Raw genomic sequence first — 15,321 nt, 5'->3', positions numbered from 1 at the left:
CGAAAGGTCAGCAATTCAGTGGTTCAAATCCCTAATGCCGCGTAACGGGGTGAGCTCCTGTTACTTGTCCCAGTTTCTGCCAACCTACCCCGTTTCCCCAAAATAAGACATCCCCTGATAATAAGCCCAATCAGACTTTTGAATGCATGTGCTAAAATAAGCCTCCCTCTGAAAATAAGCCCTCCCCAAAAATATTTAAACGCAGCACTGGAAATCTGATAAGATGGGAAGAGGAGCCCCATCTTGCTCCATGCACCACAAAATAATAAGACCTCTTTGAAAATAAGGCCAAGGGCTTATTTTGGGGTTCAAAAAAATATAAGACAGGGTCTTATTTTTAGGGAAACATGATAACAGTTTGAAAGCATGTAAAAAATGCAAGTAGAAAAATAGGGACCACCTTTGATGGGAAGGTAACAGCGTTCCATGCGCCTTTAGCGTTGAGTCATGCCGGCCACATGACCACGGAGACATCTTCAGACAGCGCTGGCTCTTCGGCTTTGAAACGGAGATGAGCACCGCCCTCCTAGAGTCAGGAACGACTAGCACATATGTGCGAGGGGAACCTTTACCTTTACCTATATTTTTTCCTGTGAAAAAACCATGAAGATTACGGTATTTTAAGGCACATTTGGAAGAATGTGAAACTGCTTCTAAATATTTCAAGTCCAGTTCAACAAATTTCAATGCTCCCTTTTGCAGTGTTCCTCTGATTGTGGAAGGGGAAAACAGAAGAGAAAAGTCATGTGTACCAACCCACAAGGAAAGTGTGATGCAGCAATGAGGCCAAGGGACGAAGAAGAGTGCGAAGATCACACTGGATGCTATGAATGGAAAACCGGAGAATGGTCCAAGGTCAGGCCGCCTGCTATTTAAAAACAAAACAAAGCATAATTTTGAAGCGAGTGATATGAATCAGTATGTCTTTTGAATATGATTCCATTCTAATTCTGGTTTGTAATTTCTGCATTAGTGTGAGGAACAGAAATACATTTGTTCGCTTACATCTTGCTTTTCATAAGAATAAATAAACCAATAACAAAATACATCTTTGCGCATACAAACCAAGTAGAATAAAAGCCACAATCATTTTATTTAACCCACTAAGAGTTAGAATTGATCATCGAGGGAGGGGAGGGGAGGGGAGGGGAGGAAGGAAGGAAGGAAGGAAGGAAGGGTAAAGGGAAGGAAATAGAGAAGAAGCAAAGCAAAGCAAAGCAAAGGGAGAAGGGAAGGAAGGAAGGAAGGAAGGGGAAAGGAAGTGTGAAGGGAAAGGAAGGAAATAGAGAAAAAGGAAGGGGAAAGGAAGTGTGAAGGGAAGGAAATAAGAAAAAGGAAAGGAAAGAATAGCGGTGAATAGCGCAGGTTGGTAAAGCCTGTTATTAAGAACACAAAGCCTGCAATTACTGCAGGTTCAAGCCCGGCCCAAGGTTGACTCAGCCTTCCATCCTTTATAAGGTAGGTAAAATGAGGACCCAGATTGTTGGGGGGGCAATAAGTTGACTTTGTAAAAAATATACAAATAGAATGAGACTATTGCCTTATACACTGTAAGCCGCCCTGAGTCTTCGGAGAAGGGCGGGGTATAAATGTAAAAAAAAAAAGGGAAGGAAAGGAAAGGAAAGGAAAGGGAAGAGGAAGAGGACGGGAAAGGGAAAGGGAAAGGGAAGGAAGGAAGGAGGGAGGGAGGGAGGGAGAAAGGATCAAAATTATTGGACAACAAAATAATTGTGCTCTCAAGCATTCATACTAAGTGGCGTTTATATTCTGTTATCAGTCCTTTAGGGAGTATTTTCACATTCACTGCCTCCTTTGGCAGATAGAATGTGAACTGTCAGGAACCACTTCCCTATAGTTCCAACTTCAGCTAATGTGGAAAGACCACCGCTGGTGGGAAAAAAGACCCAAACCGAGACTTACGAGCTGACAGATTCAACCTCTTAATAGCTCACCTCATAACACCACAAAACTTCTATTTTCTAGAAGACTCAGGGTAGGGGGGAGAGAGACCAGGCCCCGCTTTGACTCGAACTGCCTCCCGTGGATTGAATCGGGAGATTCAATAAGCACATTTCAAAGGCATAGTCTGTGTAGGAGCAAGGAGCCCCCCTTTCCCCGGGCAGTCCCCCCAGCCCATCCTGGGTGGTGGGCAGGCCTGGGAATCTGGCCGCCAGCCTAAGGTTCCATGCTTCCCAGCTGGGAAATGACTCCTGCTTTCTTTCCATGTTCTGCACCTGATGGCAGAGTCTTTCCACCCGGCTCTGGGAGGACTCCCGTTCCAACCGGAACGCCGTTCTCGGAAGCATCAGCAAGGGCTTGGCTGAGGAAAAAAAAGAGAAGCAGAGTAAAAGGGAGGCCATCTTCAGAATGCAGGGCGGCTGGCCAAGCCATGTCACTGGTGATAAAGCATCTTTGAAAAATCGCCTCCAGCCACCTGCCCTCCCCTGACGAGAAGCGCTGCCAGTTGCGTCTTGTGTTCGCCTCTGAGATCCTGGCAAGCCGCTGATTCCTCCCAGCAGGACCTGTGAAACCCAGGGAAATTCTCATTTCCTTTTAGAATAACCCCGCTTTTGTCTTCTCCCTGGAGAAGGGATCGGCAGTCATTCATCGCCGCTGGGGAGTGATGAATGCCCCCCTAATTGTGGCTGAGCTGTTTGGCAAGGGCTTCCAGTTGTCTCTGCAATGGGGAGGCGAGGAAGCTAAATTTTCGGGGGTGGGGTGGGTGGGAGTGGGGGCCAAGGCATCACCAGCTGCCCTCTTCCCGATTTGCAAGCTGCAATTCGGTGGATCTGTATGCAAGAGGAACTATCAGCCGTGGCCGAAGAACCTTGCAGGGTAGAGTCTAACTCAGTAGGTATGGATTCTGAGCCGCGGTGGTGCAGTGGTTAGAGTGCAGTACTGCAGGCTACGTCTGCTGACTGCTGGCTGCCTGCAATTTGGCAGTTTGAATCTCACCAGGCTCTAAGTTGACTTAGCCTTCCACCCTTCTGAGGTGGTTAAAATGAGGACCCAGATTGTTTGGGGGCCAAGAGGCTGAATCTGTAAACCTCTTAGAGAGGGCTGTAAAAGCACTATGAAGCGGTATATAAGTGCTATTGCTATTCCTTCCTTCCTTCTTCCTTCCTTCCTTCCTTCCTTCCTTCCCAGTGGTTAGAATGCAGTATTGCAAACTAACTACCCACTGCCAGGAGTTCGAGCCTGACTAGCTCAAGGTTGATTCAGCCTTCCATCCTTCCAAGGTGGGTAAAATTGAGGACCCAGATTGTTGGGGGCAAGAGGCTGATGCTGTAAACCGCTTAGAGAGGGTTGTAAAGCACCGTGAAGCGGTATATAAGTCTAAGTGCCATTGCTATTGCTATTCTTTACAATGTTAACCAAGCCACTTCTGCAGCTTCCCCCATTTACCCCGCCAGATAGGTAAATACAGGTAGTCCTCAACTTACGACCACAATTGAGCCCAAAACATCCATTGCTTTTTTGTTTTTTTAAACATTTATATCCCGCCCTTCTCCAAAGACTCAGGGGGGCTTACACTATGTCAAGCAATAGTCTTCATCCATTTGTATATATTATATACAAAGTCAACTTTTATTGCCCCCCAACAATCTGGGTCCTCATTTTAACTACCTTATAAAGGATGGAAGGCTGAGTCAACCTTGGGCCTGGTGGGACTTGAACCTGCAGTAATTGCAGGCAGCTGTGTTAATAACAGACTGTCTTAGCAGTCTGAGCCACCAGAGGCCATTCCTTGCTAAGCAAGACAGTTGTTAAGGGAGTCATGGAATCACAGGATATTGCAAACAGACAGATAGGTGGCCTGGTTGCTGAGCATCCAACATGCAGTCACATGACCGGGGGGGGCGACCATCAGAACTTTGAATCTGGGTCGTAAGTACCCTCCCCCCCAAGCACAGGTAGTCCTTGACTTGTAACAGTTCATTTAGTGACCGTTTGAAGTTGCAAAGGCACTGAGAAAAGTGACTTACGAGCATTCTTCACACTTAACGACCGTTGCAGCATCCCCATGGTCAAAGTGATCAAAAGTCAGACGCTTGGCAACAGACTCGTATTTATGTCGATTGCAGGGTCCCCGGGGTTATGCGATCCACTTTTTGCCACAAGCCAGATTCACATAACAACCATGTTACTAACGGAACAGTCGCAGGGATTGACTTAACAAAACTAATACCAGCGTTGCAGAAAACCCCTCCTGCAGAAAAGGTTCCGAAAGCAGACAACTGTGGCAAGAAAGGTTGTGAGATGGGGCAGAAGTCACTTAACAAATAACCTCACTGAGCAACTGGGCTCAGTTGTGGTCGTAAGTCGAGGACTACCTATTAGCCTGTTGTCATTTCAAGCAGTCACTGAGTGACCAGTCATAAATCCAGGACCATCTCTGTCAGGGGTGTCAAACTTGATTTCATTGAGGGTTGTGTTTGACCTTGTGGGGCTGGGGAGGGTGTGAGCGGGGTAGGTGTGGCCAGCTCAACATCACTTTTGCCGGGTGGGGCCTGTGGTGGCCTGAGCGCTCTGCCAGCAAAAATGGGCTCCCGAGCTCCGTTTTCGGCTGTGACAGCTTCCTGCAGCCTTCTGGCAGCGAAAACGGAGTTCAAGAGGGCTGCACGTGGCTTTCCCGAGCTCCATTTTCACTGGCAGAGGCACTGCGGGCCGGTCCTTTGTTTCCAGGGTGGCTCCGCAGGCCAGATCTAAGCACTCTGCAGGCTGGACCCGTCCCCCGGGCCTTGACTTTGACACCGCCAATCTATATAAATCTAATCAATTGAATGTCCTCTTCCGATGTGTCTCTGCCTCGGTAATACATATCTCTGCGTTACATAAATCATGATGGTTCCTCTCTCGTCTAGTGTTCCTCAACATGCGGCAAAGGCCTTCAGTCCCGTGTGGTCCAGTGCATGCACAAAGTCACAGGTCGCCACGGCAACGAGTGTCCCACCTTCTCCAAACTTGCAGCCTACCGACAGTGTCATCAACAGGCCTGCAATGAGAAAATCAACGTCAACACAATTACCTCTCCAAGGCTCGGTCAGTATGCTTTCCCCTAGATTTTGAGTTCTGAAGTCTTTATTTGTCATCTTCCTCTCTCAAAACCTGTCGTGTCCCACTCCTCCGCTGACGGCCGGGTCAGGGAAATCCGAATCAGGCATGCCTCTGCAGCTCTGCCAAAGTCCTAGCAAAGTCCTCAGGGCAGGCAGGAGACCAGAAAGTGACTTCAGCAAGATATGTTTAGACTTTGCCTGACTCAGAGAATGCCAGAAAGCAGATCCTTTATATAGGCCATGGGGTGTGGCTCCATGACTCAGCACTTATCCAGGCCTGCCCCTCCCTTCCTTCTGTTGCCTCCGCCTATCAAGTCTTCTAATGCGAGGGTCACTCCAATCAGCAGGGCTGGGACCGGGGGGTGCTCCCTCCTCTGCAGCCTGCTTGGGCATGGAGCCAGGGCTGGGACCGGGAGGTGCCCCCTCCTCTTCAGCTTGTCTGGGCATGGAGCCAGGACTGGGGCCGGGAGGCATACATTCCTCCGTGTTCGGGAGCAGATAAGAAGGCCCCGGCTGCTGTGAGAGTGGGCAAGACACAACAAAACCAACTTAAGAAGCCCAGGTTAAAAAAAAAATGCAGTGTCCTTCCACTGAGTCTCACATTTGTCATGACTTGGCCAATGAGTTTTTCCTTTCTTTTCTCACCAAGGAAAGTTTTCCACCCAAAAATTTAACGCAAGAAAACACTGAAAATTATATACGCAGCATTCTTTTGAAGTTGGTAGTTGTTGAGAATTCCAATTCCCAGAATCCAATCCTGATTTAGAACACAACTGGAATTGGCCAGATCAGGAAACAGATCATTACAGACTAGATCAAAATGAGAAGGAAGGAAGGATGGGTGGATGGATGGATGGATGGATGGATGGACAGATGGATGGATGGACGGGCAGATTCCTGACACAATTAATCAGTGGAACAACTTGCCTCCAGAAATTCTGAATGCTCCAACACGGGACGTTTTTAAAAAGAGATTGGACAACTGTTTGTCTGAAATAGTATAGGGCTTCCTGCCTGAGCGGGGGGTGGGTGGGTGGGGTTGGACTAGAAAACCTCCAAGGTCCCTTCCAACTCTGTTATTCTGTTAAACAGAAAAGAGAGGAAGAAGGAAGGAGGGAGGGAGGGAGGGAGGGAGGGAGGGAGGGAGGGAGGGAGGAAGGAAGGAAGGAAGGAAGGAAGGAAGGAAGGAAGGAAGGAAGGAAGGAAGGAAGGAAGGAAGGGCAAAGAGCAGATGATAGCTCTCACAGAGAGGAGCTCCTTAGGGTGCCGTTGGCCAAGCAATGTCGGCTGGTGGCCCCCAGGGGAAGGACCTTCTCTGTGGGGGCTCCTACCCTATGGAACAAACTTCCCCCTGGACTTCGACAACTCCCTGACCTCCGGACCTTTCGCCGCGAGCTTAAGACCTGCTTATTTGCCCGTGCAGGACTGGCATAGATTTTTAGAATTTTTAGATGTTTTATGGGTTTTATGAGTCTTAATTTTTAATTAGTTTTTTGGGTTTTAAAATGTATTTTAAATTTTGGGCCAAATTTAATAAGTTTTTTAGCTATTGTTTTATTTGTATTGTGTGTTTTGATTGTTGTTTTTATATGGCTGTTCACCGCCCTGAGTCCTTCGGGAGAAGGGCGGTATACAAATTAAAATATTAATATTAATATTAATATTAATATTAATATTAATATTAATATTAATATTATTATTATTATTATTATTATTATTATTATTATTACTATTATTATTATTATTATTACTATTATTATTATTATTACAGCAGATAGACAGATTGTTGTGGCCCTCCAGCAGCTGAATCAGATGAGGAGGTGGCATGGGAGTCAAGGCCAGCATCAAGGCAACCTGAGAGCTCCAAGGGGGAAGAAGGAATGGAGCTATCAGAGAGAGAGAGAGAGAGAGAGAGGCAGAGCCTAGGCCATCCATCAGCCCTCAGATGGAGAGTCCGCAGCTGAGGAAGAGGAGGGAAGATGAGGAAGAGGAGGGACAGCTGGGTCCAGTGCCTGACGTGCAGAAGGCAGTGGAGAGGACAGCAGTGGAAATCTATGGGCTGATCCTTAGACGAGAAGAGCCACTGCTGCTGGTGAAGCCCCACCTTAGCTCTGGGGGATAAAAGGCAGGGGGCAGAGATGAATAGGTGTGATAGACAGCTATTCATCTCCCTGCCAGGCAGACTTGTTAGCCTGCTGTGTGTGTGAGAGAGAGAGAGACATTTTGCTGGGGCTTCTGGCACTCCTAATAAAGGAAACATTGATTTAACTATAGAGGATTTGTCATGTTTGGGAGCTGGGTCAGAACAGAGTTAGATAGCACTATGCAGTTTCTCTAGAATTATACTCTTCCTAAAGTAAAACAATGGGACACAGTGGCTCAGTGGCTAAGACACTGAGCTTGTCAATCGAAAGGTCAGCAGTTCAGCAGTTCAAATCCCTAGCGCCGCTTAATGGAGTGAGCTCCCGTGACTTGTCCCAGCTTCTGCCAACCTAGCAGTTCGAAAGCACGTAAAAAAAAATGCAAGTGGAAAAACAGGGACCACCTTTGGTGGGAAGGGAACAGTGTTCCGTGCACCTTCGGTGTTTAATCATGCCGGCCACATGACCACGGAGACATATTTGGACAGCGCTGGCTCTTCAACTTTGAAGCAGGGATGAGCACTACCCCCTAGAGTCAGGAACGACTAGCACATATATGCGAGGGGAACCTTTACCTTCACTTAAAGTAAAACAACGGCCTAATTTCTTGTTCCAATCTTCTCTTTCCCTTTTCTTAAAAGCCGCTCTGACATACAAGTGCACGGGGGACCAGTGGGCCGTTTATTGTCGAGTGATCCGGGAGAAGAACCTTTGTCGGGACATGCGATGGTATCAACGCTGCTGTCAAACCTGCAGAGACTTCTATGCAAGCAAGATGCAGCAGAAGAGTTAATGCAATCCGCCAAGGCTCCTTAGGGAATGTATAGCTCATTCGTACTTCTTCCTACGATTATATCATTAACTTATGGAACTCGTTGCCACAAGACGTGGCGATGCCTATTTCAGCTTAGATTAGATAAATTTATAGGGGAAATGGGGTCTATTGATGGCCAATAGCCATGACAGCTAACTACAGAGCCTCTATGGAGGGAGGTCATCTACCTTTGCAATGCAAGTGCTAATGATATCGCATTGGAAAGGCCAAAATTACCTTTCGTACAGCTGGACGTTATTGAAAAGAAGAAGCTTGACAAGAGACGGACCTCGATTTAATTCAGCAAGGTCACCCGCATCTGAAAATTGCAAACGCAAAATATCTGTTTCATTTCAAACACAAGTTGCCACCAATGAATTCCTTAATAAGACTTGAAACTCCTTTTTGCAGACTGGATGAAACGAACGCAAGATCGCCACAAAAAAAAGGAAAGGAAAGGAAAGGAAAGGAAAGGAAAGAAAGAGAAAGAAAGAAAGAAAGAAAGAAAGAAAGAAAGAAAGAAAGAAAGAAAGAAAGAAAGAAAGAAAGAATTCATCTCAAAAACCAATACTGCACAACGTTAGGATATGTTTGGCATGGCTGCATTTTTTTTTTGTTTTGTTTTGTTGTTTCATTAATATATAGATTATTGCACAAGCCACTGGCTGGCTGGTCACCATTTTCTAATTTTTATTTTTCAAGGAAAAGATTCAGAGAGCAATTAAATTGACTGGAGACGTAATGCACCTCTGCAGATAAGCCTGCTGTGAGTAATATCTCTATCTACATCTCTGGATGGTTGAAAGGGAAAAAACCATTAATGAAATAAAATCTTATATAATTTTACTAGAAAACAGAAAGCAGCAACTAAGGCTTCTGAATCTTCTGAAAGAAATCTACTGTAGCCCCTCAATCCTCCACTAAGTATAATTTCAGAGAATTTTTTTTTTAAATAAAACCCTAATTAATAGCCATCTTTCCTCTCTCACCTAAAATATATGTATTTATATTCATTTTTCTCTGGGCTGGGGTTCTGTTTAATATTTTAGACTATTTTAGATTATTTTAGACTACAGTGCCCAGCCTCAGCTAAGATGGGAATTCTGATAAGTGGTAGCCTAATGCGTCTGAAATTTTTGATACAACAATAAATAACAGATAAATTTTGTAAGCCCATATTGAAATATTGTATTACATAGTCAATAAGTTAAAACCAGACCATGTTTATAGGTATTGTTGTCTGTCTGTCAGTCCAGACTCAGAAATTGTGGAGAAAACGCATCTGATCCAATATGTGCATTTGCAACAATGTAGGTATATATACCACTTATGCAGGTAGTCCTCGATTTACAACCACAATGGAGCCCAAAATTTCTGTTGCTAAGCGAGAACAGTTGTTACGGGAGTTTTGTCCCGTTTTACGACCTTTCTTGGCACAGTTGTTAAGTGAATCTGACCCCAGTTGTTAAACGATTACATGTTTTGTTAAGCGAATCTGACTTTGCTTGTCAGAAGATCGCAAAAAGTGATCACATGATCCCGGGACACTGCAACCATCATAAATGCATGCCAGTTACCAAACATCTGAACTTGGATCCCATGACCAGGGAGATGCTGCTTTCATGGCCATAAGTGTGAAAAACGGTTATTATAAGTCACTTTTTTTTTCCAGTTCCGTTGTAACTTTGGTCACTAAACAAACTCTTATCCGTCAGGGGCTACCTGTATAAACCACCTATACATTTGGCATGATACGTTTCAATAAGATGGCAGCATTGACCATAGAAAGTTTCATTTACTTGATAGCACCCATGACTTCAAGATCAGGAAACATGAGAATGCAAGATGGTTGTTGTGAACCTTTGTCCCCCAGCCTCAGAAGCAGCTGAGATTCTAAGGTGGAAAGTCTTACTAGACACGAAGATAGATAGATAGATAGATAGATAGATAGATAGATAGATAGATAGATAGATAGATAGATAGATAGATAGACAGACAGATGGATAGACAGATAGACAGACAGACAGTTCCTTTTCTGCTATTTCTCCACCGTTTCATTTTATAACCTGAGCATCTTCTCAAGGCTCTGAGCCAACACTAGAGCTGCTCTTTCAAAGGGGAGGAAGAAACTCAACAGGGCCAATGAAACAACATATCATCTCTGAGATGTCCTATAATGGCTAGTTGTCATTCAAGCATGGAACGGATCAAGCAAAGTATTGCCCCAAGACTGAAGGGTCTCCGCGTCTTATCTCACCTGATTGGAACGTCCTTTATTAACAGTATCCAGACAAAGCGTTTGCACAATCAGCATCTCCCAACGCCCTCAGGGAATTAAACGTTCTTGGAAAACTGTTTTCACGTTAGGACACTCAGATATCTCATCAGGCAGCAGTCAAGCAGATGGAAAGGTCTGGATATTACAACTTGGAGTTTGCAAAAATGCAGAGATATACAGCCGGATGAGCATCATTATAATAAAATAAAATAAAATAAAAAATGCACATTATGCCTTGCTGGAACGAAGCCATAACAGACATTCCTCAAAGTCCCTTTTTGGAGGAATTACACCTCTACCAAGAGTCGCACTTTTCAGACGAAGAAAAGTGGATCCTGTCAGATCATTCCAAGCAAGAGAAAAAGCTAACGGTGCTCAAACGTTCAGGGCCAATGCCTTCTCGAGGCAATGGGAGTATTTGCAATGCAAATGAAGCGGAGCAGGAGAAGTGTGCTTACCCCGATATCAAATTCCACTGGTGCTTAAGCTCCTGCTCTCCTGAATTATCAGGATCAGAAGCAAAAAAGTTGGCTCTGGTGTAAGTTGTTACGACATTTAGTCCATACAAGTAATGGTACAGTGGTGAGTTTGCAGCTATCCCCGTTGACCTCTTGAGGGGTCCAGGGATGAGCGCAGTGTCAAAGGATCCATTTTGTTACTTGCTAGCCTAAATCCCAAAGGTGCGCTTTTTTTCAAGAGGCAACTGGACTTTCTGGTTTTTCTTTGAAGACGTTTCGCTTCTCATCCAAGAAGCTTCTTCAACTCTGACTGAATGGAAGGATTTATACCCCTTGCAGGCAACTGGTTGTTTGCATGCTTTTAGCGAGTCGTTAAGGTCACCTGGAGATTTGACCAGCTGTCTGCAAGGAACAGTGGTGGGTTTCAAAAAATTTTACTACCAGTTCTGTGGGTGTGGCTTGGTGGCCGTAATTTGGTTAGGTGGGCATGGCAGGGGACGGATATTGTAAAATCTCCATTCCCTTCCCACTCCAGGGTAAGGATACTGTAAAATCTCCATTCCCTCCCCACTCCAGGGGAAGGATACTGTAAAATCTCCATTCCCTCCCCACTCCAGGGGAAGGATACTGTAAAATCTCCATTCCCTTCCCACTCCAGGGTAAGGATACTGTAAAATCTCCATTCCCTCCCCACTCCAGGGTAAGGATACTGTAAAATCTCCATTCCTTTCCCACTCCAGGGTAAGGATACTGCAAAATCTCCATTCCCACCCCACTCCAGGGAAAGAATACTGTAAAATCTCCATTCCCTCCCCACTCCAGGGTAAGGATACTGCAAAATCCCCATTCCTTCCCCACTCCAGGGTAAGGATACTGCAAAATCCCCATTTCCTCCCAATCAGCTGGGACTCGGGAGGCAGAGAACAGATGGAGGCGGGGCCAGTCAGAGGTGGTATTTACCAGTTCTCTGAACTACTCAAAATTTCCACTACTAGTTCTCCAGAACCGGTCAGAACCTGCTGAAACCCAATTCTGGAAAGGAGTATAAATCATTCAACCTACATGTACACAGTATACTTCACCACTGGGGATTGTTGTTTGTAATACGGTAAGCCGCAAAGCAGGCTTGGGAACTTTTCCTGGGATGCAAATGCTTTCAATCATTCTAATTTTGGCCAACATTTTTTTAACTTCGCTTCTCCTGTGGTGAAGCCATATTGATGAATGTAAACTGTAAAGAAATCTCACTACGTTGTATGAGGCGTAAGCGTCAAGGTGTATTTTACAGCCTTGTCAGTCATCATGCAGGGTTAGCGAACATCTCTGTATCATTTCCTACAATCCAGATAGTTTCTGTAATTCTATGTCGGGGTGACTGGTAAGCAAACTACCTTCCAAGAGCATTTGACCACCGTTATCTATACAGGTAGTCCTCGACTTACGGCTGCTAAGGAGCCCAACATTTCTGTTACTCAGCAGGACAATGGTTGAGTTTTGCCCCGTTTTAGGACCTTTCTTGCCACAGTTGTTAAGTGAATTACCGCAGACGTTGTTAGTAACAAAGTTGTTAAATGAATCTGGCTTTCCCATTAACTCACAAAAGATGACACTTCCAACCGTCATAAGTATATGTCAGTTTCCAAGCATCCAAATTTTGATTGCCTGCTTGCTGCAACGGTTGTAAGTGTGAAAAATGATTATCATTGCCATTGTAACTTCGAATGGTCACTAAAGAAATGGTTGTAAGTGGAGAACTACAGTTGGGTGGCAGGGGATAGGCACTTGGGCCTTTCATTCTACTTAAAGCAATATTTTTATTGGTTAAGTTTCAGCTCAGCACTCCTGCATTGTCATATTTCCACTGTGACAAAGCCTTATTCTATGTACTGTTCCATGAAGTACTGTACATTTATAGTTGCACAATTTGTCACTTATGAGCGTAGGAATTTCACTACCATTTGGTGCTAGTTTTTTCTCCCTTTGTGATTTAAAGAAATCATTTGCAGCTGAATATTGATATTTTATTCCAATACAAGGCAATAATGTAATGTAACGTTGTTCAATACAGAGCAAAAATGTATGTGTTTGTGTGTGTATACATATACATATACATATGTATATGTATATGTATACACATATATATATGTATACACATATATATATGTATACACACACACACTCACATATATATAAAGCGATTAGATATGAATTATAGTCAAAATAATATTTCTAATTCTTTTTCCTGGTGCTGGTTAAAATTGGTCACAGAAATACAGTCAAGCTGAATAAAACTAATTGTAATATTTTTTTTAAAAAAAAGAGTAATTCCACTCTGGAAATTAAAGAAGCTTCATTGTGTTTAAAATAAATATTAATATTAAAAATTAAATAATAAATGTATTTTTTCCAAAATTTCAACAAGCCGTGCCTTTCTTTGCAATATGTGGAGTTTATTCAAAATAAATTATTGATACTGCCCTACTGGGGAAGAGTCACAATTTTATATTTCATTGTCCTTAAGCATTTTTTCCACAGAGGCTGAGAAGAAACACAACCAGCAGATAAAAAGTCAATCTTCAAAATTAATTTACTTGAATCAATCAATCAGTATAGAGCTGGAAAGGACTTGTGAGATCTTCTAGTCAGATTTAACAGATTAACAGAGTTGGAAGGGACCTTGGAGGTCATCTAGTCCAACCCCCACCCCCACCCCCACCCAAGCAGGAGTAGATACTGTGCCATTTATGACAAATGGCGGTCCGGTCTCTTCTTGAAAGCTTCCAGCGATGATCCTCCCACAACGTCCGAAGGCAACTTCTGTTCCATTGGTTGATTGCTCTCACTGTCAGGAAATTAACAGATTTACAGAATTGGAATCGACCTTGTAGGTCATCTAGTCCAACCCCCTGCTCAAGCAGGAGACCCTATACCCATGATGGCAAACCTACGGCAGGCAGAGCCATCTCTCCGGGCACACCAGCCATCACCCATTGTTCTTTTGGGTTCCGGCACAGACATGCGCACCCGCCAGCTGGTCTTTGCATGCGCATGTGCACCAGAAACCAGAAAACCATTGGAAGCTCAGCTTCCCAGCGCACACATGCACGCCGGGGAACTGCTCTTCCAGTTTGCACCACTCCTGCACGCGTACGCTCCCATTTCGACACTTGGTGCCAAAAAGGCTCTCCAACACTGCCCTGTACCATTCCAGATAGCTGGCTGTCCAGCCTTGTCCCCTGGTTGGATCTACAGTCATGTGAAAAAAAATTATTGAGAAGTACACGGATGTTAGTTGCCCAGACTAGCAGCTTTACAAACATGACTCCACCTGTATGACTAAGTGACAGGGCAACGTGTTTGGAGGGTGGATGCCAAAATAATAAGGAAAGTGGTTCTTTTAGCTGACTCAATGATTTCTTTTCTCCTGGGTTCCAGTCCCTTGGTACCATTTGTTGAATAAGCAAAATACCCGTGTAATTAAACTGCTTTTAAAATGTATGGTAAGAGCGCCATCTGCTGGCAAATTATTAAAATTGCTATATCAATTTCCACCTCCCCGAATCAGGAAAAGCCTAATAATCACCTTTTCTGGCTAACAAATTTTATTCAAAAGGCATGTTTGCCACTTGTGGCTCGGGGTGGCTTCAGTTCTACCCAACCTGCAACCTTTGTCCATCACAGTGGCAGATTGGCTTGTTTAAAAAAATCATTTTTTTTCCCTCCAAGCATTATTTAGACACATGTAGAACTAAGGCTGGTGGGAATCCAAGAAAAATTATTGACTTGACAGTGGCGCTAGCATAGTGCTTTTCTAGCAAGGTTTCATGACTCTGCCTCCATCTATCTGTCCATCCATCGTCCATGTACAATTCTTGGATTGAAAGTGTCAATCAATCAACCAGAGCTGGAAGGGACCTTTGAGGTCATCTAGTTCACCCCCCGCTTAAGCAGGAGACCCTATACCCGTGATGGTGAACCTATAGCGTGTGTGCCACAGGTGGCATGCAGCGCCCTCTCTGTGGGAACGTGAGCTGTCGCCCCAGTTCAGCTCTGCTGCGCATATGTGCACGTCTCCCGCTGGCCAGGTAGTCGTCGGGTCTCTGCCGCACATGCGCAGAAAGTGGGTTGTGTAGCGGCAGGTGCATGCATGAAGGGAGGGGCATGTGTGGGGGGCCACACGTGCAGGGGACACATGCACGAGGGGGTGGGATGCGTGTGGGGGGCCACACATGCATGGGGGTGGGGAGCATGCATGGGGGCTGCAAGCACATTGCATTTTGGGGGTTTGTGCGCACACGCATTTTGGGCACTTGGTCTGGAAAAGGTCACTGCCCTATACCATTTCAGTGACTGTCCAGTCTCTTAAAAAAGCCTCCAGTGTTGGAACACCCACAACTTCTGGAGGCAAGCTGTTCCACTGGTTAATTGTCCTCACTGTTAGGAAGTTTCTCCTTAATTCCAGGTTGCTTCTCTCCTTGATTGGTTTTCATCCGTTGCTTCTTCTCCTGCCTTCAGATGCTTTGGAAAATGAGCTGACCCCCTCCTCTTGATGGCAGCCCCTCAAATACTGGGA

At 44.8% G+C, this 15,321-nt stretch overlaps 1 protein-coding gene across 1 annotated transcript in view; it reads left to right on the top strand.

The window, feature by feature from the left end:
- ADAMTS17 (ADAM metallopeptidase with thrombospondin type 1 motif 17) overlaps positions 1 to 13,368 on the top strand; it is a 196,237-nt gene extending 182,869 nt beyond the window's left edge. Inside the window, exons 22-24 of the mRNA XM_058156831.1 lie at positions 703 to 855; positions 4,866 to 5,043; positions 7,840 to 13,368. Of these exons, the coding sequence (XP_058012814.1) occupies positions 703 to 855; positions 4,866 to 5,043; positions 7,840 to 7,991 (483 nt within the window). The 3' untranslated portion in view covers positions 7,992 to 13,368. The remainder of the gene's footprint in view (positions 1 to 702; positions 856 to 4,865; positions 5,044 to 7,839) is intronic.
- The last annotated feature ends 1,953 nt before the right edge of the window (positions 13,369 to 15,321 follow it).

Source organism: Ahaetulla prasina, chromosome 13, assembly GCF_028640845.1.
Source record: "Ahaetulla prasina isolate Xishuangbanna chromosome 13, ASM2864084v1, whole genome shotgun sequence".
NCBI lineage: Eukaryota > Metazoa > Chordata > Lepidosauria > Squamata > Colubridae > Ahaetulla > Ahaetulla prasina.
The sequence above is the reverse complement of the archived record's forward strand: the minus strand, read 5'-3'. Positions and strand labels throughout refer to the sequence as shown.